We start from the raw sequence: 26,387 nt of genomic DNA, 5'->3' as shown, positions 1-26,387 counted from the left end.
GGATTACTGCTTGAGTCACATGTTGCAGGAGACCTATCACATTCACGTCCATCCTTCTTAGGATAGTGGAGCTTGTTCTCCCAAGCTGATAATGGCGTTATGTGATCACGGTCCTTGTGCTTTGTTCTCCAGTTGCTGGTGAATTTCTGTGTGTTCTTTGGTGTGTAGTGGAAATGCTTTTGTTGTCTGATTATTTCCTCCCTTCATTTAGTTTCCTCCTGATCATGTATTGTCTATAGCTCTATGAGTGATTGCTGTGAGTTTGAGTTTTCTTTTTTCCCATCTGTTTATTTGTGTGGTATTAACCACTTCTGTCCCGGCCCTCTCCTGGGTGGAGGGAGGGAAGTCACTAGACCAGGGTTGTTCAGGATTTAGGGCAAGGAAGGTGGAACAAACATCATAACCTTCAAACATAACTTTGGAATCAGGGTCAGCTGGGGTTTCCCTAGCCTGAGGGCCAGTTTAGGCTCCCCTGTTCATCGTGATCCTGTCACACCCTGTGACAATTTCTGGATGGTTGGCAACACAGCTCCTGGATTCCCCTTTAGCATTTTTATTCTGACCTTTATGATGACCTTTAAAACAAACATATTATAGCTCCAGCTAATCACTGGCTACAGGATGGTATTTGCCACAGATAGTGATTGGCTGTATGGGTCACATGTACATTTTAAGAGGACGTAGGACCAATAGAGACTAATGGAAAACCATAGAAGTCACACCAAAAGAATGATGAGGATCAGTATGTTAAGTATTAATGTTTTTTTTCAGAGGCAGATTTGACAGAAGAACATTTATACAAACACTCATTCTCCACCAATAGTCCATGTAAGCAGATTGATAATCAAATTACAAATGTCAGGTTGTTTGATACAGGCATTAACCCCTGAAGGTGATTGACAGGTCTCTCATAAACAGAGAAATCTATGGATCACCAAAAGCGGTGTGAGGAGAAGCTTCCTGGAGGCAGCCCCTCATAAGTCTCATCTTTGGCTTCAGTCCCCAGTTGGATCTTTGAAGTATATTTTCTATGAAATGTTCATAGTTTTGTTTTAGAGATTAATTTACCTGACTGCAATCATACAGTCAGTCTGTGATTTATGTTGTCTGCAGTTTGGGAAGCAGTAATCAGTTGACAAGCTCCCTTTAAAGGGGTTGTCCGGTCTGAAATTATAAGTCTGCAGTCATTCTATGTGACTGCAGACATATAAATCCTCACAGCGCACGTACTGTGTGTTTTGAGTATTTGCTGGTTTCTAGGTCGGGAATCGTGGTCAAGTATGTGATAAGCATACTCCTGGTCAGAATCCAACTAATGGATGCTGTCGTCTAGTGGGCATGGTCTCGATCAATACATTCTACATGAGTACTCTCTGGTTCTGTATGAGAGTATACTTATTGCATACTTGCGGTCACATAACCGCTGTTCCCGGCTCAGAACAACCAGGTGAGACGTACAAAGCAAGTATGTCTTGGCTATAGTCAATCAAGATGGTGGGAGTGTCAAGGCTTCGGGCTGCTTGAGTGCTGTCGACTATGGGGAGCTACAGTTCATTGAAGTAATCATGAATACCAACATGTACTGTGACATACAGAAGCAGAGCATGATCCCTTTTTTCAGAAATTGGGTTGCAGAGTAGTATTCCAACATGATAACGACTCCAAACACACCTCCAAAATTACCACTGTCTTGCTAAAGAAACTGTGGAGGAGCACAAGGTCTCGAATGTCCACCAGCTGTGTGATGTCGTCAGGGAGGAGGAGAAGAGCATTCCAGTGGCTCCTGTGATATTGTAGTGAACTCCATGCCCAAGAGAGTTAAGGCAGTGCTTGAAAATAATGGTTGCCAAACAAAATACTGACACTTTGGTCTCAATTTGGTTATTTTCACTTAGGGGTGTACTCACTTTTGTTGTCAAAGGTTTGGACATTGAAGGGAACCTATCAGCAGGTTTTTGCTACCTCATCTGAGAGCAGCCCTGAATTCAATGATATATCACTTAGATTAGGTGTACCCGTTTTGACACAATACAGATTTTAGATTTTTCATGTAGCAGTGCTGGGAGAGCTATCCCTGCCCATAACAGGCTTTTAGTGTACATTTCCATAGACAGAAGCTGCTAATCCCAAAGGCGGTGGAGATGGATACAGCTCACACACTTCTCAAACCCACAAACCCACTAATGATAAAGCTAAGAAGCTTAAACTAACATTGCATGTAAACAAAAACAGACTTTGAGATAAAAGACTCAGGGTAGAATTTTCTGTTTTAACCCATGCAAGCATGCTGTCTTTAGATTTCATTGGAGAAACCTGCTGACAGAGTCCCTTTAATGGCTGTGTGTTGATTTATTTTGAGGGCACACCAAATTTACACTATACTGTAAACTGTACACAGACTACTTTACATTGTATTCAAGTGTCCTATCTTCAGTGTTGTCCTATGAAAAGATAATGTATTTCCGAAAATGTGAGGGTGTATATTTTTTTACTTTTTATGTTTCACACCAAATAACCAGTTGAATATATTATTCATGTTATATCAGTGTGAACAGCTAATATTTGTAGGGGTTTTTGTTTTCTTTTTAAGATATTATTATGATTTTTTAAATGCCTGTTTTGGTAGTGTTATTAGAGTTGTTGTGGATACAAATAAGTATTTATAGATTTAATCATGTAAAATATTTTGGTTTCTTCTGTATTTTGTCTTTAAGAGGGAGAAGCTCGTCATGAAACAGCTTGTTTATAAGAGGATACTTGTATGTCCTAGCACTCTGGACATGCTGATAAACAAAGTATGTAGAAGCACGGAAGACCCTCTAATGGCCCCTCTTCTATCTACAGTTTTAGATATGTCAACAATTAAAAGTGCTGGAGCATAGCAATAGCAGGGAGTACATTGGGAAACTATTTAAAATCCTTGTGGATTGTTTATAATTACACTCTTTCTTATAAAAGTAACAATAGACATATGCAATGTGAATTATAGCCACAACTTGCACAGCTTTGCAGTTAGGCAAGTTGGAGTCTAAGGGGTGCTTTACATGCTGCGACATCACTAACGATATATCGTCGGGGTCACGGTGTTTGTGATGCACATCCGGCGTCGTTAGCGACGTCACAGCGTGCGACAGGCTGGAGCGACCTAAAACGATTGCAAAAAAGACAAAAATCGTTTGTCTTGGACAGGTCGTTTAATTACAAAAAATTGTTGTCAGGTAAGTACTTTAGCGATGTTGTTCCTTGTTCCTGCGGCATCACACATCGCTATGTGTGACACCGCAGGAGCGACGAACATCTCGTTACCTCTGTCCCACTGGTAATGAGGAAAGAAGGAGGTGGGCGGGATGTTCGGCCCGCTCATCTCCGCCCCTCCTCTGCTATTGGGCGGCCGCTTAGTGACGTCGCTATGACGCCGAACGAACTGCCCCCTTAGAAAGGAGGCGGTTTGCTGCTCACAGCGACGTCGCTAGGCAGGTAAGTGTGTGTGATGGGTGTAAGCGAGGTTGTGCAACACGGGCAGTGATTTGCCCGTGACGTACAACCGACAGGGGCGGATACGCTCACTAGCGATATCGATACCGATATCGCAGTGTGTAAAGCACCCCTAAGGCCTAAGCCACATGGCATGAAAATCGGAGCGAGTGGAAAGAGATGTTTTATCGCATTCCACTCTGACCAATATTAGCCTATGTCCCAGCACCCATGAGCGATTATTTTCTCACCCCTAATCCGAGAAAACAATCGCAGTATGCTGTGATTGTAATGCTTGTCTTGTTTCTCTTGCACCCATTCAAGTCTATGAGGCGAGAGAAAAATCGCACTGCACTCGCAGTACACCGGTGTAACGCAACTGCAGAGCAAGAATGGCAATAGCCGACTACAAAGGAGAGAGGGAGATAAATCCCTCCCTCCCCTCTGCAGCGCTTCCTGCCCAGTTTTTGCCCCATTCCTGATTTCTTATTTTTTTTGCATGTTTGTCACACTTAAATGTTTTGGCTCACCAAACAAATGTAAATGTTAGACAAAGATAACAGAAGTAAACACAAAATGCAGTTTATAAATGAAGATCTGTATTATTAAGGGAAAAAGAAATCCAAGCCTACAGGGCCCTGTGTGAAAAAGTGATTGCCCCCTAAATCTAATAACTCATTGGGCTACCCTTAGCAGCAACAACTGCAATCAAGTGTTTGCAATAACTGGCAATGAGTCTTTTACAATGCTCTGGAGGAATTTTGGCCAACTATTCTTTGCAGAATTGTTGTAGTTCAGCCACATTGGAGGGTTTCCAAGTATGAACTGCCTTTTTAAGGTCATGCCACAGCATCTTAATCGGATTAAGGTCAGGACTTTGACTAGGCCTTTCAAAGTCTGAATTTTGTTTGTCTTAAGCCATTCAGAGGTGGACATACTGATGTATTTTGGATTATTGTCCTGTAGCATAATCTAAGTACACTTTAGCTTGAGGTCATGAACAGATAGCTGGACATTCTCCTTCAGGATATTTTGGTAGACTTCAGAATTCATGGTTCCATTTATCACAGAAATTCTTCTAGGTCCTGAAGCAGCAAAACAGCCCCAGACCATCACATTACCACCATCATATTGTACTGTTGGTATGACATTCCTCTTCTGAAATGTTGTGTTACTTTTATGCCAGATGTAATGGGACATACACCTTTCAAAAGATTCAACTTTGTCTTGTCAAACCACAGAGCATTTTCCAAAAAGTCTTGGGCATCATGAATATGTATTCTGCCAAAACTGAGATTAGTCTTTATGTTCTTTTTGCTCAGCAGTGGTTTTTGTCTCGGAACTCTGCCATGCAGGCCATTTTTGCCCAGTCTCTTTCTTATGGTGAAGTAATGAACACTGACCTTAACTGAGGCAAGTGAGGGCTGCAGTTGTTTTGATGCTCTTTTGGGGTCTTTTGTGACCTGTTTGATGAGTCATCGCTGAACTCTTGAGGTTATTTTTGTTGGCTGGCCACTCCTGTAAAGGTTTACCACTGTTCCATGTTTTCAGCATTTGTGGATAATGGCTCTCACTGTGGTTTGCTGAAGTTACAAAGATTTACAAAGGGCTATATAACCTTCCCAGACTGATAGATCTCAATTACTTTGTTTCTCATTTGTTCTCTAATCTCTTTGGATCACGCATGATGTTTAGCTTTTGAGGATATTTTGGTCTACTTCACTTTGTCAGGCAGGTCCTACTTAAGTGGTTTATTGATTTAGAATAGGTGTGGCAGTAATCAGGCCTGGGTGCGGCTAGGGAAATTTAATTCAGCTTCCCAAAGGTGTGATAAACCACAGTTAATTTATGTTCTAGGCGAAGGGCGGGGGGGGGGGGGTGTCAATCACTTTTTCACACAGGGCCCTGTAGGCTTGGATTTTTTTGCCTTAATACAGATCTTTTTTTTATAAACTACACTTTGTGTTTACTTGTGTTATCTCTGTCTAATATTTAAATTTGCTTGTGATCTTATACATTTAAGTGTGACAAACATCCAAAAGGATACAAAATCAGGAGAGGGGCAAACACTTTTTCACACCACTGTAAAAAAATTATACTATTTAGGGTTCTAAGATGTTCCCCAGTATGTAGATTTGTATATAGTTTCCTGTTCTTGAAATAAAAGAGAGACATATTTTTTTCTGCAAAATGTTCTCTGTGCATTATAGTAATGTCCAATACATTATATGGATAGTATAGGTACCATTTATATATTTTAAGTAAATTAAAATACAGTGGAACCACGGATTACAAGTAACCCGGTGTGTGAAAATTTTGTTATACGAGCAAAGCTTGCTGCAAATTTTTAACTCAGTTTGCGAACAATGCTTTGCTGTACGACCAAATACTCACTGCACACACTTCCGGTTCCGTACTTTCACCGCATGTGGATCTGGTAACAATCGCAGCATGTGCAGGGGCTGCTGCCGTCTTTGCTTCATGTCGGCTGATGCTGAGTTGTCTCTGCACACCTCCCACAGGCAGCACGCTGGCCAATCAGAGGCAGGCGGCTCATGCCCATGATGTCAGCGCGCAGGCAAATCAGAGGCAAGTGGCTCATGTGTTTGACGTCAGCTGCGCTAAAGAACTGACAGCGGCATCCCCTGCATCGGCGTGATCGTTACCGGGTCCACATGCCTGCGGACTGCAAGAACCAGGGAAGGAATCCGTGAGGGAATGGAGGATAGGTGAGAATAATGTGTGTGTGTGTTCTGTGTGTGTGTGTGTGTGTGTGTGTGTTGGCACAATAGGGGACCAGGATGGGACATTATTACAAGTTGTGGAATGAATTGTCTGAGTTCCAATGATTTCCTATGGAAAAATGTGCTTTGCTCTATAAGTAACATGGTTTACGAGCATACTCCCAGAACAAATTGATCTGGTAAACCAAGGTTGCACTGGATAGCAAAGGCTTGATGAAGCACAAAGGTGGCATATGTGGGGGCACTAAGTAGTCACCATACTGTATAGAGGCATCACTAGTGTGTTTAGTGACTAAAAGTGCATCACAGAGTTTGGGGGAAATAAGGGGGTATCACTAAAATGTGGAAGTATCACTACTATGTGGAGTGCTAAAGAGGCATAATTACTGTTTGGGGGAACTAAGGGGGCATCACTACTGTGTGGTAGGTACTGAGGTGTAATTTTAACTTAGAGGAGGCACTACGTGGGCATCATTACTATGAGGGAGGCACTAAGAGGGTATCACTATTGTGCAGGCACTAATTGGGCATAACTTTTTTGCACAGAACTCTAAGAGGGCATATTCAGTTTTGAGGGTCAGTAAATGAGCATTTTATGTCAATGGAGTACAATTGCATAATGGGACATTAATATAGTAATTGACACTTTCTGAATTTTTGTAACATAACGAGGATGTGAAGGGTTATTGTAAAGCAAAAAGTCAAAAACATATCAATGTTATAGTGTTATTATGGGTTGTCGATATTTCTGTAGAGACTGAATTTCTCACAGGTTTACGCGTAGGGAATTATGGAGGTTTGGGGTTGAACAAATTCTAATGAGTAATAAAACGAATGTTAACATCTTACTGCTAATTGGCATAACCCATATAAAAGTTATTATCTTTGGGGCAGAGCCACGTTTTGTTACGATTACACGCCCCAAATCTTGGCGCTGATGGTGCTTTATGTATAGAAGCGAAAAGTGCAACAATGTCATCAAAATTGTGAAAAGCAGATTACAGCTGGCATTGCTCAGTATTCTGCATCATATCCCCCAGCGTGTTAAAGTATGTCAAGGCAAATTCTACCCAGCCTATTTCACATAGTAATGGTCAATCTGTTACTGTTTCTGAAATATGCAAAATTGGAAAAAAAAGCTGCATTGATGAAAATCAGCCTGGATTTTTTGCCAGGATCTTGCCGGCTTTGAAGTAGTTAATGGCTATGATAACAAATCCAAATATGCACACAGAAGTGGATATTATCAGTAAAGCAGTGAATGAGGGTGAATTGTTGGAATTCCTTCACATCACTGTCTTATCTCAGAACTGGATGTTATTTATCTTGTAATGACACACACGGTAAATTGTGAAAAAATGGTGTAATCACTAAAGTTTGTATCTATGAAGCGTGCAAATAGCCACCGCAAAGAGGACTAAAAATCTAGTGTATTGGATATAGCAAGCCTAAAAATTTATATCGACCCCTTACGAGCCTTACCACATGACTTCAGTTAGGAAGCCAAACCAGAAACTCCAGTTTCAGACGTGTTTCAGGTAGTTTGCTCCTCATCACTGGAAAGCTGGAGGTCCGATTTGGCCGGGTGAGAGGCATCTGATAAGGTTTAAGGGGGAATATTTTTCCTTTGGAGAGTGCCAAGTCGGTGAGAGATTTATATGCCATACAATTCTCTTCTGGGAGCTTAAATAAGCAAATAGCCACTTTAGAGAGGAAGAGGACAGGAACTATAATGCAACCTATCAAATGTAGAAATCATAAAAACCAAATCAGACCTACTGCTTTGCACTCATGAGGGGCACACACCCCAAAACATGTGTCTGCAAATGGAGTTTTTAGTTTGGCTTCTTATCCTAAGGCATGTGGGAAGGCTCACTAATGGGTGAATATTGATTTTTAGGATTACTACATCCAATATATATGGCACTACCATTCCAATCCTTTTCCTCTCTGAATCGGCTATTTGCATAGTTAAATTCCCATAGGAGCATTGCATTGTGTAAAGGTCTTCTTACACCAACTTGACACTCTCCATAGGAAGAAACATTACCTCTTAGACATCGCTGCAGTTTAATTCCATAGGCGAAAAAAAAAAAGTAAAACAAAACTGAACAGCAGGTGGGTAAGAAAGAGAAAAGACTACTTAGAACACACACCCTCTTGTGACCCTCAAATTCTTGTAAAACTTAATCTCATCCAAGTTACGCATTTAGTTCTGAGAAACTGGTTCACATCAAAATATGTCGACACTATGGGAAACAGATGTCTGCATGTAATTGGAATAAGCAGCCTCTTCTCCTGAATATTGGATTCTCATTGTTCATTCACCCACCACTCACATCCCAGATTATGGGAATTTCCCAGGGTCTGTGGTTTACTTGTGTAGAATGCGTATCTACTTGTTTTAGGCATTTTTCGTGCTTTTATAAGGCATGCACTAATACTGTTCTGTTAAGCTTGCAGTTTTAAATTCTAGCCTTGGCAAGACTGAGTATCTCTGCTGAGCTACCGCTTAAAACCAACTGTCAAGAAAAAGCCCCTTTTACAACCAATTATGATGTAGAGGATGGGTGGCTGTTTTATGTATCATTTGCAGACAGGCAGGAAAGGAATAAAGCGTAGGATTGGAAAGGTGAGCGGTAGTGTCTAAGTTGGATATCTACCACAAAATCATTGGAATCTCTGTCTTTACAACCAGTCACATTTAGGTATTATGCTGTAGTCTTCAAACTGCATCAACAGAATACAAGCTGCTGTTTATGGCTGTCTGTTCTGCTTTGATCACAATTAGTTTGGGATTTAGTTTTAAACAGAATATGTCAGCAAGTTTTTGTTATGTAATCTAAGAGCAGCATGATGTAGGCGCAGAAAGCCTGATTCCAAAGATGTATCACTTACTGGACAGCTTGGTGCAGTTTTGTTATAATTCTTATTTTTTATGTTATAGATGTAGCAGTGCTCAGTGAGCTGCTCTGTGTATAACACTATCCACACTCCTTACTGTCGGCTTGTTTTGTACACTGTACATGGTCAGCAAGCTGCCAATCAGTAGTGGGGGCAGGGTTACACAGTTTAGCTGATTTTCAACAACACCTAGTCTGGCAGTGATAATCTAGTGCTGATAAAACACTAATTGCATGGAAACAACAGCAAGTTGGTGAGAAAGTAACATATCCCTGGAATCAGACTCTGTACTCCTATACACAAGATAGAGACCCTAAGGAAGCATCACTAGTTTGTGGAGAGACAAGGAAGCCTCACAGTCTGTGGAGGCAATAAGGAGGCATCACTACCATGTGCACTACACTTCTTTGAAGCCGGAACTCCAAGCTTCAAAGAGGTATACTGTGCATGACTGGAAGTGTGTTGACTTTTGCTCATGCGCACTGAGCCTAAACCCAGCATCAGACACGGTGAATTCAAACAGGTATACACAGCCATGCAGTGATGCTGGGCATTGTATTATTATTATTATTTATTATTATAGCGCCATCAATTCCATGGCGCTTTACATGTGAAAGGGGTGTACATAATAGGGACAAGTACAATAATCATAAACAATACAAGACACAGACAGGTACAGGAGGAGAGAGGTCCCTGCCCGCGAGGGCTCACAGTCTACAAGGGATAGGTGAGGATACAGTAGGTGAGGGTAGAGTTGATTGTGCGGCGCTGTATCAGACTGAGGGTTACGGCAGGTTGTAGGCTTGTCGGAAGAGGTGGGTCTTCAGGTTCCTTTTGAAGCTTGTTATCACTCCCTTAGTGGCGTGATAACATGTTATGTGGTCCGACTAATCTGGGGAACTAACGCCCCTGCGACTAGTCACTGCCATTGTTAGCATATAATTAAAAATCTTTAGAAATACTTTTTCTAAAGATGTCTTTATCTATACTAGTGTATACAGGGACTGCTAGGGAGGCATTATAAATATGCACCCAGAACTGCTCGTGGGTCTGGGTTTACAGGGAATCTGACAGGTTCCCTTCAAAGGGAGTCTGACAATACAAAATGACAGTTGAAACCTAGCCCTAATAAACATGATTAGTCTCCAAGTCGTGACTGTACAGTTCAGTGACCCCTCTTCCTTGAGGTTGAATACAGATGGAAAAGAATAGCTGGCAAAGCCACATCTAAGGTGCTCTGAGCACCTTAGTAGCATTTTCACTACTAGATGCTATGTCTGGTTTTAACAATCATTTTGTGTTCATAGGCTCCTCACCAGGTTTTTGACACCTAATCTGAGAGCAGCATAATGTAGGGTCAGAGATCCTGATAACAGCGATGTATCACTTACTGGGCTGCTTAAGGTACCGTCACACTAAGCGACGCTCCAGCGATCCCACCAGCAACCTGACCTGGCAGGGATCGCTGGAGCGTCGCTACACGGGTTGCTGGTGAGCTGTCAAACAGGCAGATCTCACCAGCAACCAGTGACCAGCCCTCAGCGACGCGTGGAAGCGATGCTGCGCCTGGTAACTAAGGTAAATATCGGGTAACCAACACGATATTTACCTTGGTTACCAGCGCACACCGCTTAGCGCTGGCTCCCTGCACTCCTAGCCAGAGTACACATCGGGTTAATGACCCGATGTGTAGTCTGGCTATGTGTGCAGGGAGCAGGGAGCCGGCACTGACAGCGTGAGAGCGGCGGACACTGGTAACGAAGGTAAATATCGGGTAACCAAGGAAAGGGCTTCTTGGTTACCCGATATTTACATTGGTTACAAGCGTCCGTAGAAGCCGGCTCCCTGCTCACTGCACATTCAGTTGTTGCTCTCTTGTTGTCACACACAGCGATGTGCGCTTCACAGCGAGAGAACAACAACTAAAAAATGGTCTAGGACATTCAGCAACAACCAGCGACCTCACAGCAGGGGCCAGGTTGTTGCTGGATGTCACACTAAGCAACATCGCTAGCAACATCGCTGTTACGTCCCAAAAGTCGTGCCTCAGCAGCGATGTTGCTAGCGATGTTGCTTAGTGTGACGTGGCCTTTAGTGTAGTTTTGATAAAATCACTCTTTAAACAGCAGTAGATTAACATTAGAGGACTACTTGGCCTGCTGAGCTGCTCAGAAAAGCATCACAAGCTCCATGTTGTGCACTCATTCCTTATGCCAATCTACAAACTTCAGGGATCTGTCAATAAGACAATGAATGTGTAACGTACCTGATATACGTTCAAATTTGTCATTAATAACCTTGACCAGATCTTCAGCATTTTTCTTCAGCTTTTGTAACCTCTCTAAAATTTCTGGAGGGATATCCTGATTTTTTAACTTTTCTTTCAGCAGCTCATACTTTTCTTTTAGATTATTTAAATCCTGTAAAGAGAATTACGACAAGTAAAAGGCAAATTCATTAGAACATGATCTTAATTGTAAGAGGGTCATTGTTAAAATCCTGGAGGGGAGATATGTTTCACAGAGGTTATTATCCTCAGTTATACAAACTTGGAAGCATGTTCCAACATGTTAAATGCTGAGAGGGTTAATAGGCCATGACAGAGCTGGATTTTATGAACAATCAAACAGATGGGTGGGACGTCTGTTCATATCTCAACCCTTTTTGGAGCTTGACTGTTGGTGTCTGGTATTCGGTATTCAGGTTCCTTCTGTAGTCATGGCCACGAACTTCCACTTGACTCTGGAATATCTCAGGCCCATCCCGGAATCTGACCGCCCTTGGACCCCTCTATGGCCATAGAGCTATCAGCCCACTCTGGGGCCACACTTCCTTCCTGGTGCAGGATCTAGTGCCCACTCTTTGCCTTCTCGGCTTGACCAAGCTTTTTATATTTTGTAACTGCAACACAACTGTCACCTGACATTTCCTCTATATTGTTCACTCAAGCAAACACTGTTTAGTTCCTGCTGTATTTTCTGGCCAACAGATGGCGATGTTCTGCCTCAGACACTGTGGAAAGTCACTTCAGTGTGTCTTCTGTTGCCCAGCTCCCTTACACTAGGAGGCATAGGGACCATAACATTCTCATCACATGTTCATACTGGGATAAAAACAGGAAGACTGTGCATGTGTGATTGTATCATGGCATTGCATGCAATGTACCACTGATGTTCTCTATGGGGGCTGGGAGGTCCCTGTCACAGTTTTATTGTGGAAGATCACAGTTCAACCTTCCAGATTGCTACTTTAAATGTGTCCAGCCAATGCCTTAAGGGGGCTTTACACAGTAGCGATATCGCTAGCAATTTCTAGCGATATCAACCGTGTAAGTACCTGCCCCTGTCATGCATATGATTGTTTGTGATCGCAGCCGCAGCAAACATTATCGCTACAGCAGCGTCACACGTACTTACCTGGTCGGCGGCGTCGCTGTGACTGCCGAACAATCCCTCCCTCAAGGGGGAGGGACGTTCAGCATCACAGCGACGTCACCGCGACGTCACTAAGCGGCCGGCCAATCAAAGCATGATGTAAACATCCCGCCCACCTCTTCCTTCCGCATTGTGGCCGGTGGCAGGTAAGGAGACGTTCCTCACTCCTGCGGTGTCACACGGAGCAATGTGTGCTGCCGCAGGAGCGACGAACCACATCGAAAAACAACCCTTACCGATTTTTGAGTTTGGGACGACCTCTCCATGGTGAACGATTTTCACCATTTATGAGGTCGCTTAAGGTCGCTGGTCAGTGTCACACGCTGCGATATCGTTAATGACGCCGGATGTGCATCACTAACAACGTGACCCCGACGATAAAACATTAATGATATCGTAGCGTGTAAAGCCCCCTTTAGGTAGTCATAAGTTGATATTATGTTTCTCGTTCTTCTTTAGTGATGTAAGAGATTTATAAATTAAAAAAAGTCTATGATAGAGTCTCCTGTAATATGTATCTCAGAAAGAAAAAAATGGTGTCCTGTAATTTCTAACAAGTGATGCCTTCATTACATTTTATCAAATTTTGGAAAAATGAATAGATTAATATAAATGAGAGTGAGAATAGATGTAATATTTTATACTAGAAAACAGATACTCACATTTTCACTTTCAGTTGCCTCTGTTAATGCCTTGTTTGCCCCCTTCTGTGCTTTATCAGCTGCGATCCTGTTTTTTAGCATTTTTTCCTGCAGTTCTGCAATTCTTGCCTGTAGTTGTGAATGCATATCCTTTATAGATTTTAATTTGCTGTCAACCTTATCTGCTCTTGCTTGAGCCTAGTTAACACATAAAAAAGGATATAATGCAAATAGATTATTAAATATGTCATTACTCAAATAGCAATCATTGTTTGTATTTTTCTTTTCTCTAGATATAAGTGTGGATTATTGTATATTTATTTTTTATTTTTACCCATCCAAATAGCCTTAAGGCCCCGTCACACTAAGCAAAATCGCTAGCAACATCGCTGCTAACGAACATCTTTTGTGACGTAGCAGCGATGTTGCTAGTGATGTCGCTGTGTGTGACATCCAGCAACAACCTGGCCCCTGCTGTGAGGTCGTTGGTTGTTGCAGAATGTCCTGGGCCATTTTTTAGTTGTTGCTCTCCCGCTGTGAAGCACACATCGCTGTGTGTGACAGCGACAGAGCAACAACTAAATGTGCAGTGAGCAGGGAGCCGGCTTCTGCGGAGGCTGGTAACCACAGTAAACATCGGGTAACCAAGAAGCCCTGTCCTTGGTTACCCAATATTTACCTTTGTTACCAGCCTCCGCCGCTCTCACTGTCAGTGCCGGCTCCTGCTCTGTGCACATGTAGCTGCAGGACACATCGGGTTAATTAACCCGATGTGTGCTGTAGCTAGGAGAGCGGGGAGCCAGCGCTAAGCATTGTGCGCTGCTCCCTGCTCTGTGCACATTTAGCTGCAGCACACATCGGGTAATTAACCTGATGTGTGCTGTAACTAGGAGAGCAGGGAGCAAGCGCTCAGTGTGCGCTGCTCCCTGCTCTCTGCACGTGTAGCTGCGTGCGCTGGTAACCAAGGTAAATATCGGGTTGGTTACCCGATATTTACCTTAGTTACCAAGCGCAGCATCTTCCACGCGGCGCTGGGGGCTGGTCACTGGTTGCTGGTGAGCTCACCAGCAACTCGTGTAGCGACGCTCCAGCGATCCCTGCCAGGTCAGGTTGGTGGGATCGCTGGAGCGTCGCAGTGTGACATCTCACCAGCAACCTCCTAGCAACTTACCAGCGATCCCTATCGTTGTTGGGATCGCTGGTAAGTTGTTTAGTGTGATTGGACCTTTAGGAATGGCAGGACCATTTTTTAGTTGTTGCTGTCCCGCTGTGAAGCGCACATCGCTGTGTGTGACAGCGACAGAGCAACAACTAAATGTGCAGTGAGCAGGGAGCCGGCTTCTGCGGACGCTGGTAACCACGGTAAATATCGGGTAACCAAGAAGCCCTTTCCTTGGTTACCTGATATTTACCTTCGTTACCAGCGTCCGCCGCTCTCACGCTGTCAGTGCCGGCTCCCTGCTCCCTGCACACATAGCCAGACTACACATCGGGTAATTAACCATATGTGTACTCTGACTAGGAGTGCAGGGAGCCAGCGCTAAGCGGTGTGCGCTGGTAACCAAGGTAAATATCGGGTTGGTTACCCAATATTTACCTTAGTTACCAAGCGCAGCATGCTTCCACGCGTCGCTGCTGGCCGGGGGCTGGTCACTGGTTGCTGGTGAGATCTGCCTGTGTGACAGCTCACCAGCAACCCGTGTAGCGACGCTCCAGCGATCCCTGCCAGGTCAGGTTGCTGGTGGGATCGCTGGAGCGTCGCTTAGTGTGACGGTACCTTTAGTCGGTGGATATTTGCTCATGTCTGTACTGATTGATAAAATACAGTCTACTGAATTACAAGCCATAATGTCTTATATATAATTCCTTGCACATAAAAGTTATGGCTCTTGGAAGAAAGGGAGGAAAAAATGAAAATGGAAAATCAGCGGGTAGTAAAGGAGTTAATAAAACAGTTTGCAGTCACAGACTGGTGATGTTTCTATAAAACACTTTTTATCAAATATGCAAAAATGTTGCTAAGTGTTGTTAATGCCCCTTAAGTGTCACTAGTGCCCTTCTAGCAAAAAATGTGTCCAAACTTTGCAGTTGTGGGATTCTGGCATACATAGTTGGATCCCACAAACTTCCATGGGACTCCCACTCATTGAGAATTGTTGCGAGATTTTGCGCTTTGAATTAAATCAGCTTTACTGCAGCCTTTACTAAGCAATTACCAAACATTATCTGTGCTAATGATGTTACTGTTAGTAACTGCTTAGTACAGATGCAACAGTGCCAATAACATGCAATAGAAAAGTCAACCAGTCTGTGACTGCCATTTGTTTTATTCTTGGGACGCTATCATTAGTAAATGACCTATTGATTCTTTAAGGTTTTTGTTTTCAATGCACTTTTTAAAAATTTTAGATTTATTTTTAAGAGCACAATCTAATATATAATGCTAAGTGTATGTGTGTATGTATGTATATATGTATGTATGTATGTCCGCTAAAGGAATCTGCACCGTCGCATTTACAATCCCGAAATTTTGCACAGACACTCCATGTGACTCGGGGAACATCATAGACTATGTTTGGGAAGGAAAATTTAACCCTGCGCTTTACAGTTACTGTCCAAAAATCCTGTCTCCATTAAACTGAATGGAGGTGGGAGCTACAGGCTATTAATGGCAACTGTCAGTGGTTGCTATAGGAACAAAATAAACTTTTAGTATAAGAAGCTTATGTGTGAGGTAATATGATGTAGGTGGGGAGACGGATAGAGAGAGAGACAAAAATAGACAGAGACAGACAGACAGACTGACAGATAGGGAAAGAGACAGAGATATAGAGACAGACAGAGACAGACGTGCAAAGAGACAGACAGAGATAGAAAGGCAAAGAGACAGCCCTGGAAAGAGACAGCCCTGGAAAGAGACAGCCTTGGAAAGAGACAGCCCTGGAAAGAGACAGACCGGTTTAGAGACAGACCAGTTTAGAGACAGACCAGTTTAGAGACAACCCGGTTTAGAGACAGACCGGTTTAGAGACAGACCGGTTTAGAGACAGACCGGTTTAGAGACAGACCGGTTTAGAGCCAGACCGGTTTAGAGCCAGACCAGGAAAGAGACAGACCTGGAAAGAGACAGACCTGGAAAGAGACAGACCTGGAATAAGACAGACCGGGAAAGAGACAGACCGGGAAAGAGACAGACCGGGAAAGAGACAGACCAGGAAAGAGACAGACCAGGAAAGAGACAGACGAGGAAAGAGACTGACGAGAAAAGAGACAGACGGGGAAAGGGACAGACGGGGAAAGAGACAGACGGGGAAAGAGACAGACGGGGAAAGAGACAGATGGGAAAGAGTCAGACAGGGAAAGAGACAGCCCTGGAAAGAAACAGCCCTGGAAAGAAACAGCCCTGGAAAGAGACAGCCCTGGAAAGAAACAGCACTGGAAAGAGACAGCCCTGGAAAGAAACAGCCCTGGAAAGAGACAGCCCTGGAAAGAGACAGCTCTGGAAAGAGACAGACCGGGAAAGAGACAGACGAGGAAAGAGACAGACGAGGAAAGAGACAGACGAGGAAAGAGACAGACGAGGAAAGAGACAGACCAGGAAAGAGACAGACCGGGAAAGAGACAGACGAGGAAAGAGACTGGAAAACAGACAAATGAAGAAAGAGACAGCCCTGGAGACAGACCAGGAAAGAGACAGACCGGGAAAGAGATAGATGGGGAAAGAGACAGATGGGCAAAGAGACAGATGGGCAAAGAGACAGATGGGCAAAGAGACAGACCTGGAAAGAGACAGATGGGCAAAGAGACAGACCGGGAAAGAGACAGATGGGCAAAGAGACAGATGGGCAAAGAGACAGACCGGGAAAGAGACAGACCGGGAAAGAGACAGACGAGGAAAGAGACAGACGAGAAAAGAGACAGACGGGGAAAGGGACAGACGGGGAAAGAGACAGACGGGGAAAGAGACAGACGGGGAAAGAGACAGATGGGAAAGAGTCAGACGGGGAAAGAGACAGCCCTGGAAAGAAACAGCCCTGGAAAGAAACAGCCCTGGAAAGAGACAGCCCTGGAAAGAAACAGCACTGGAAAGAGACAGCCCTGGAAAGAAACAGCCCTGGAAAGAGACAGCCCTGGAAAGAGACAGCCCTGGAAAGAGACAGCCCTGGAAAGAGACAGCTCTGGAAAGAGACAGACCGGGAAAGAGACAGACGAGGAAAGAGACAGACGAGGAAAGAGACAGACGAGGAAAGAGACAGACCGGGAAAGAGACAGACCGGGAAAGAGACAGACGAGGAAAGAGACTGGAAAACAGACAAATGAAGAAAGAGACAGCCCTGGAGACAGACCAGGAAAGAGACAGACCGGGAAAGAGATAGATGGGGAAAGAGACAGATGGGCAAAGAGACAGATGGGCAAAGAGACAGATGGGCAAAGAGACAGACCTGGAAAGAGACAGATGGGCAAAGAGACAGACCGGGAAAGAGACAGATGGGCAAAGAGACAGATGGGCAAAGAGACAGACCGGGAAAGAGACAGACCGGGAAAGAGACAGACCGGGAAAGAGACAGACCGGGAAAGAGACAGACCGGGAAAGAGACCAGAAAACAGACAAATGAAGAAAGAGACAGCCCTGGAGACAGACCAGGGAAGAGACAGACCGGGAAAGAGACAGATTGGGAAAGAGACAGACCGGGAAAGAGACAGACCGGGAAAGAGACAGACCGGGAAAGAGACAGACTGGGAAAGAGACAGACCGGGAAAGAGACAGACCTGGAAAGAGACAGCCCTGGAAAGAGACAGCCCTGGAAAGAGACAGACCGGGAAAGAGACAGACCGGAAAGAGACAGACCGGGAAAGAGACAGACCGGGAAAGAGACAGACGAGGAAAGAGACAGACGAGGAAAGAGACAGACGAGGAAAGAGACAGACCTGGAAAGAGACAGACCTGGAAAGAGACAGATGGGCAAAGAGACAAACCGGGAAAGAGACAGATCAGGAAAGAGACAGATCGGGAAAGAAACAGACCGGGAAAGAGACAGACCGGGAAAGAGACAGACCGGGAAAGAGACAGACTGGGAAAGAGACAGACCGGGAAAGAGACAGACTGGGAAAGAGACAGACCGGGAAAGAGACAGATGGGCAAAGAGACAGATGGGCAAAGAGACAGACCTGGAAAGAGACAGATGGGCAAAGAGACAGACCGGGAAAGAGACAGATGGGCAAAGAGACAGATGGGCAAAGAGACAGACCAGGAAAGAGACAGACCGGGAAAGAGACAGACCGGGAAAGAGACAGACTGGGAAAGAGACAGACCGGGAAAGAGACAGACGAGGAAAGAGACCAGAAAACAGACAAATGAAGAAAGAGACAGCCCTGGAGACAGACCAGGAAAGAGACAGACCGGGAAAGAGACAGATGGGGAAAGAGACAGACCGGGAAAGAAACAGCCCTGGAAAGAGACAGCCCTGGAAAGAGACAGCCCTGGAAAGAGACAGCTCTGGAAAGAGACAGACCGGGAAAGAGACAGACGAGGAAAGAGACAGACGAGGAAAGAGACAGATGAGGAAAGAGACAGACGAGGAAAGAGACAGACCGGGAAAGAGACAAACCAAGAAAGAGACAGATGAGGAAAGAGACTGGAAAACAGATAAATGAAGAAAGAGACAGCCCTGGAGACAGACCAGGAAAGAGACAGACCGGGAAAGAGATAGATGGGGAAAGAGACAGATGGGCAAAGAGACAGACCTGGAAAGAGACAGATGGGCAAAGAGACAGACTGGGAAAGAGACAGATGGGCAAAGAGACAGATGGGCAAAGAGACAGACCGGGAAAGAGCCAGATCGGGAAAGAGACAGACCGGGAAAGAGACAGACCGGGAAAGAGACAGACCGGGAAAGAGACAGACCAGGAAAGAGACCAGAAAACAGACAAATGAAGGAAGAGACAGCCCTGGAGACAGACCAGGGAAGAGACAGACCGGGAAAGAGACAGATGGGGAAAGAGACAGACCGGGAAAGAGACAGACTGGGAAAGAGACAGACCGGGAAAGAGACAGACCTGGAAAGAGACAGACCTGGAAAGAGACAGACCTGGAAAGAGACAGACCGGGAAAGAGACAGACCTGGAAAAAGACAGACCTGGAAAGAGACAGCCCTGGAAAGAGACAGCCCTGGAAAGAGACAGACGAGGAAAGAGACAGACGAGGAAAGAGACAGACGAGGAAAGAGACAGACCTGGAAAGAGACAGACCTGGAAAGAGACAGATGGGCAAAGAGACAGACCGGGAAAGAGACAAATCAGGAAAGAGACAGATCGGGAAAGAGACAGACCGGGAAAGAGACAGACCGGGAAAGAGACAGACCGGGAAAGAGACAGACCGGGAAAGAGACAGACCGGGAAAGAGACAGACCGGGAAAGAGACAGACCGGGAAAGAGACAGACCGGGAAAGAGACAGACGAGGAAAGAGACTGGAAAACAGACAAATGAAGAAAGAGACAGCCCTGGAGACAGACCAGGAAAGAAACAGACCGGGAAAGAGACAGATGGGGAAAGAGACAGATGGGCAAAGAGACAGATGGGCAAAGAGACAGATGGGCAAAGAGACAGACCTGGAAAGAGACAGATGGGCAAAGAGACAGACCGGGAAAGAGACAGACCGGGAAAGAGACAGACCGGGAAAGAGACAGACGAGGAAAGAGACCAGAAAACAGACAAATGAAGAAAGAGACAGCCCTGGAGACAGACCAGGAAAGAGACAGACCGGGAAAGAGACAGACCGGGAAAGAGACAGACCGGGAAAGAGACAGACTGGGAAAGAGACAGACCGGGAAAGAGACAGACCGGGAAAGAGACAGACCGGGAAAGAGACAGACCGGGAAAGAGACAGACCGGGAAAGAGACAGACTGGGAAAGAGACAGACTGGGAAAGAGACAGACCGGGAAAGAGACAGACGAGGAAAGAGACAGATGAGGATAGAGACAGACAAGGAAAGAGACAGACCTGGAAAGAGACAGACCTGGAAAGAGACAGCCCTGGAAAGAGACAGACCTGGAAAGAGACAGACCTGGAAAGAGACAGACCGGGAAAGAGACAGACCGGGAAAGAGACAGACCGGGAAAGAGACAGATCAGGAAAGAGACAGCCCTGGAAAGAGACAGACCGGGAAAGAGACAGACCGGGAAAGAGACAGACGAGGAAAGAGACAGACGAGGAAAGAGACAGACGAGGAAAGAGACAGACGAGGAAAGAGACAGACCTGGAAAGAGACAGCCCTGGAAAGAGACAGCCCTGGAAAGAGACAGACCAGGAATGAGACAGACCGGGAAAGAGACAGACCGGGAAAGAGACAGACGGGGAAGGAGACAGACGGGGAAAGAGACAGATGGGGAAAGAGACAGACCGGGAAAGAGACAGACAGGGAAAGAGACAGACCGGGAAAGAGACAGACCGGGAAAGAGACAGACTGGGAAAGAGACAGACCGGGAAAGAGACAGACGAGGAAAGAGACAGATGAGGATAGAGACAGACAAGGAAAGAGACAGACCTGGAAAGAGACAGACATGGAAAGAGACAGCCCTGGAAAGAGACAGACCTGGAAAGAGACAGACCTGGAAAGAGACAGACCGGGAAAGAGACAGACCGGGAAAGAGACAGATCAGGAAAGAGACAGCCCTGGAAAGAGACAGACCGGGAAAGAGACAGACCGGGAAAGAGACAGACGAGGAAAGAGACAGACGAGGAAAGAGACAGACGAGGAAAGAGACAGACGAGGAAAGAGACAGACCTGGAAAGAGACAGCCCTGGAAAGAGACAGCCCTGGAAAGAGACAGACCAGGAATGAGACAGACCGGGAAAGAGACAGACCGGGAAAGAGACAGACGGGAAAGGAGACAGACGGGGAAAGAGACAGACGGGGAAAGAGACAGCCCTGGAAAGAGAAAGCCCTGGAAAGAGACAGCCCTGGAAAGAGACAGCCCTGGAAAGAGACAGCTCTGGAAAGAGACAGACCGGTTTAGAGACAGACCGGTTTAGAGACAGACTGGATTAGAGACAGACTGGTTTAGAGACAGACCGGGAAAGAGACAGACGGGCAAAGAGACAGATGGGCAAAGAGACAGACCTGGAAAGAGACAGATGGGCAAAGAGACAGACCGGGATAGAGACAGATCAGGAAAGAGACAGACCGGGAAAGAGACAGACCGGGAAAGAGACAGACCGGGAAAGAGACAGACCGGGAAAGAGACAGACTGGGAAAGAGACAGACCAGTTTAGAGACAAACCAGTTTAGAGACAGACCAGTTTAGAGACAGACCGGTTTAGAGACAGACCGGGAAAGAGGCAGACCGGGAAAGAGACAGATGGGCAAAGAGACAGATGGGCAAAGAGACAGACCGGCAAAGAGACAGATGGGCAAAGAGACAGACCGGGAAAGAGACAGATGGGCAAAGAGACAGATGGGCAAAGAGACAGACCGGGAAAGAGACAGACCGGGAAAGAGACAGACCGGGAAAGAGACAGACCGGGAAAGAGACAGACGAGGAAAGAGACCGGAAAACTGACAAATGAGGAAAGAGACAGCCCTGGAGACAGACCAGGAAAGAGACAGACCGGGAAAGAGACAGATAGGGAAAGAGACAGACTGGGAAAGAGACAGACGAGTTAAGAGACAGACGAGGAAAGAGACAGGCAAGGAAAGAGACAGACCTGGAAAGAGACAGCCCTGGAAAGAGACAGACCTGGAAAGAGACAGACCTGGAAAGAGACAGACATTGAAATAGACAGACATGGAAATAGACAGACAGGGAAAGAGACAGACCGGGAGAGAGACAGACCGGGAAAGAGACAGACCGGGAAAGAGACAGCCCTGGAAAGAGAAAGCCCTGGAAAGAGACAGCCCTGGAAAGAGACAGACCGGGAAAGAGACAGACCGGGAAAGGGACAGACCGGGAAAGAGACAGACCGGGAAAGAGACAGACCGGGAAAGAGACAGATGAGGAAAGAGACAGACGAGGAAAGAGACAGACCTGGAAAGAGACAGCCCTGGAAAGAGACAGCCCTGGAAAGAGGCAGCCCTGGAAAGAGACAGACCGGGAAAGAGACAGACCGGGAAAGAGACAGACCGGGAAAGAGACAGACCGGGAAAGAGACAGACGGGGAAAGAGACAGACGGGGAAAGAGGCAGACGGGGAAAGAGACAGATGGGAAAGAGACAGACGGGAAAGAGTCAGAGGGGGAAATTGACAGACCTGGAAAGAGACAGCCCTGGAAAGAAACAGCCCTGGAAAGAGACAGCCCTGGAAAGAGACAGACAGACAGACAAAGAGACAGACTGGGAAAGAGACAGATGGGGAAAGAGACAGACAGGGAAAGAGAGAGACAGAAAGACACACACATAGAGACAGACACAGAGATAGAGAGATAGACAGATACAGAGGTGGAGACAAACTGATACAAATACAGAGAGATAGAAACAGACAGACAGAGACATAGACACAGGCAGACAAGGAAAGAGACAGACAGAGAGACAGACGGACAGCGACACACAGACAGAGACTGGGAGAGAGACAGAGATACAGTTACTATCCTGGGCAACGCTTGGGTACTACAGCTAGTTTGTAATAAAAATAAAGTGTAGAAATCTTACAATTTTCCCATTGGCCACAGGAGTTTTTTGTTTAAGACTCATAATTCCTTTTGTTTCAGGAAACAATACATGTACAATCTTTTGTATTGAAATGTATAATGAGCATGTGGAAAGGTCATTATGAAGGGAGGAGGAGCAGGGACAACTGTGACATCACCGACTGTGAATGGTGGATGTGGAGTTATCAGCTGTACGTAGAGGTGTTATCTGTCATGTTAATCCTGTTTCTGAAAATATGAAGCTGTGCTGAAACTTTTTCCTGTAGGGATATAATATATGATTCCAAAAAAGCCCCAGTGGGAAGATTTTTATTTTACAAAGATGATAATATAAAAAAAATTGGCAATCTTTTTCAAAAACACATGTCACAAAAAAGCCTAATTAAAACAATAGGTCATTTTGTGATGATAACTTCTCTTTAAATAAAAATATCAGCCACAGACTAGTGATATCTATGTTTTAAGTTGCATTTCCCTTTTTTATACTGCTTGCACAAAGACAAGCCATATTATGTGAAGGTTTCATGAAAACCTATAAATATATAGTATGTTGATTCATATTATTTTCTAATTGTTAGTTTAGAATTTAACATTTTTTTGCAAATTAGATATACATACTTAAACATTGAAATTGCAACACTGACAAGGAAAAGTCAAAGAATTAGGGAAATCACAGGATCAATAGTATGACCATTTTTGCCAAAGAGTCTCAAGGGCCACTATTGTGTGCAGCCTCCATAGCCTAAACGTGCTTCCACGGCCTGACTTGTCTCCTATCAAGCATACCAAGAACGTCATTGGATGAAAACTGCACAGAGAGCTGCCAACAGTGGATCTTGATGATTTGTGTGCTCAAATGCATGGCAGAACATTCCTCAAACATCAGTAATCTCCTCATTGATAGCATGGCAAGGTGTGTACAAGAAATGAAATGCATAATCTTGAATTAACTTTCTTATACCTGAGAAAGCTTGTTTCTGATATCTTGGATATCCTTATTCACATTTTTTAATAAAGTATTTGTTTTCTTCTGAGCATTTTCAGCTTGTTTTAAATTATTTCGAACTACATCTCCATTTGGTAAATTTTCCACTGCTTTTCTAAATAAAAAGAAAACAAAATACAACATAAAATAAAAAAAAATGTAGTGCATTTTAATTCACTTTTAAAGCAAAAAAAACCAGATATAAGTGGACACCAATATATACTGTACATATGGTACCAGAGCCAAGTTTAGAAGAAGTAGGGCCCTGGGTGAACGATTAAAGTGGGACCCTATATACCATCATATATCCCCATCACACTAAAAAATGTACATGCGCCAAGTTCAGACTGTTAAACAAGTGCAATTGACAATATTGAAGGCATTCAGCACTTGCTTCCCAGCCTCTTTACACAGGATTAGGAAGAATGATGGGCACAGGACGATCACAAGTATGTAAATCTGTCCCCACACAGTATCATGTTTCCAGCAGCATTTCTGCAGTTTGCTCTGGATGATGAGCTTTTGAGAACAATGATTTTTGTTCTGACATAAACAATGCAGTTGTGGTGCCCCTGAGGCTTCAGTCGCCACAGAGGTGCTGCACCTCATCCAGAGGTGCGGTATACTATTCTGTTTATGGAGGAGGTCACCACCGGTTCACACAAAAGCACAACACTCTCAATCAGCAACACCTCAACAGACATGGTAAGGGCGTGATTATACCCAAAGCCAGACGGGGGGTGAAGTCTGTGAGAACACACAGTAGTGGAGTGTGGAGAGAGAAGGAAATAGGAGAGGAGCAGTGGAGGAGTGAAGACCCGTGGCCTGGAGCTGGTACTGCTCGGCCCGGGCACAGACAGAAGAGGTCCTAGAGACCACGGTAAGTGCAACATCCTCCCATGGCCTTGTTCCACATATAATCCACGGGTGGAAGGACTTGGCCGCAACATGGGGACTCGTCCCTAGGCTAGAGGAGAAGAACCTATGTACTCCACTAATAAAACCAGCGGCTGAAGTGACTGCAAGCACCAAAGCCACATCCGCACATGAATTCACTGGAAGGTGACCCTAAAGGACCAAGGGATAGAGCTTCACACCACCCAACAGGGTCCATGGGCACTGGCAGAGGGTTCAGTGAGCAAGGACGCAAAGCAGGAAGGAGAAGCAAGCACAGGAAGACGGCCAGGGAAGGGTACACTTGAGAAAGCCCATCACAGTGGAACCCCATTACTCCAAAGGCAGTCACTGGCATGTCGCGTAACCTTGGAACCTGCTACAGTGAGTTAAAACCTTGAGACTGCATCCCTGTGTCACTCTGTTATTCAACTGCATCTCCAACCCTGCAACCCCCACCATCATAGACTACTACTACCACCCCCATCTGCCCTGGGGCCCAGCTCTGCCTGTGGAGAGCTATACCATCTCAGATGCATCACCATCTGCCCCAGAGGTCCCCATCCTGCAGCGGCGGCACCTAACTTGCCGCATACCACAAGTGGCATCAAGAATAAGCTAGCATTATCCCCTTCATATTTAAACGACACCGCCGGGGTAACTGAACTGGGCCTCACCACCGTGACGTCCCAGAGCCAGAACCGCGGCCCCCTAAGAAGTCACCCCATGGCCCTGGCACGGGCGTGTCACAGTCAGCCGAGAGATGAGCAACATTTTGCTCGTTAGTTGGGTGATTGTCGACATGTTTACATCTTTGAACTCTTATCTGTGCATTCGGGTCTTATAAATAGCTACTACACACAGTATGTGACACACATACAGTACAGACCAAAAGTCTGGACACACCTTCTCATTCAAAGAGTTTTCTTTATTTTCAGGACTCTGAAAATTGTAGATTCACATTGGAGGCATCAAAACTATGAATTAAAACATATGGAATGAAATACTTAAAGTGTGAAACAACTGAAAATATGTCTTATATTCTAGGTTCTTCAAAGTGGCCACCTTTTGCTTTCATTACTACTTTGCACACTCTTGGCATTCTTTTGTTGAGCTTCAAGAGGTAGTCACCGGAAATGGTTTTCCAACAGTCTTGAAGGAGTTCCTAGAGATGCTTAGCACTTGTTGGCCCTCTTGCCTTCACTCTATGGTCCAGCCCACCCTAAACCATCTCGATTGGGTTCAGGTCTGGTGACTGTGGCGGCCAGGTCATCTGGCGTAGCACACCATCACTCTCCCTCTTAGTCAAATAGCCCTTACACAGCCTGGAGGTGTGTTTGGGGTCATTTTCCTGTTGAAAAATAAATGATGGTCCAACTAAACGCAAACCGGATGGAACAGCACGCCGCTGCAAGATGCTGTGGTAGGCATGCTGGTTCTGTATGCCTTCAATTTTGAATAAATTCCCAACAGGGTCACCAGCAAAGCACCCCCACACCATCACACCTCCTCCTCCATGCTTCACGGTGGGAACCAGCCATGTAGAGTCCATCCGTTCACCTTTTCTATAAAGACACGGTGGTTGGATCCAAAGATCTCAAATTTGGACTCATCAGACCAAAGCACAGATTTCCACTGGTCTAATGTCCATTCCTTGTGTTCTTTAG

General features: G+C 45.2%; 1 protein-coding gene across 1 annotated transcript in view; it reads right to left on the bottom strand.

Moving 5' to 3' along the window:
* Window positions 1-26,387, bottom strand: part of LAMB4 (laminin subunit beta 4) — a 225,831-nt gene that overhangs the window by 8,258 nt on the left and 191,186 nt on the right. Inside the window, exons 32-34 of the mRNA XM_075343475.1 lie at window positions 23,803-23,941; window positions 13,219-13,395; window positions 11,389-11,542 (exon numbers count right to left, since the gene is read on the bottom strand). Of these exons, the coding sequence (XP_075199590.1) occupies window positions 11,389-11,542; window positions 13,219-13,395; window positions 23,803-23,941 (470 nt within the window). The remainder of the gene's footprint in view (window positions 1-11,388; window positions 11,543-13,218; window positions 13,396-23,802; window positions 23,942-26,387) is intronic.

The sequence above is a fragment of the Anomaloglossus baeobatrachus genome, chromosome 4, assembly GCF_048569485.1.
Source record: "Anomaloglossus baeobatrachus isolate aAnoBae1 chromosome 4, aAnoBae1.hap1, whole genome shotgun sequence".
NCBI classification, from domain to species: Eukaryota; Metazoa; Chordata; class Amphibia; order Anura; family Aromobatidae; genus Anomaloglossus; species Anomaloglossus baeobatrachus.
Note: the sequence above shows the minus strand (reverse complement) of the source record. Positions and strands in the feature narration are given on the sequence as shown.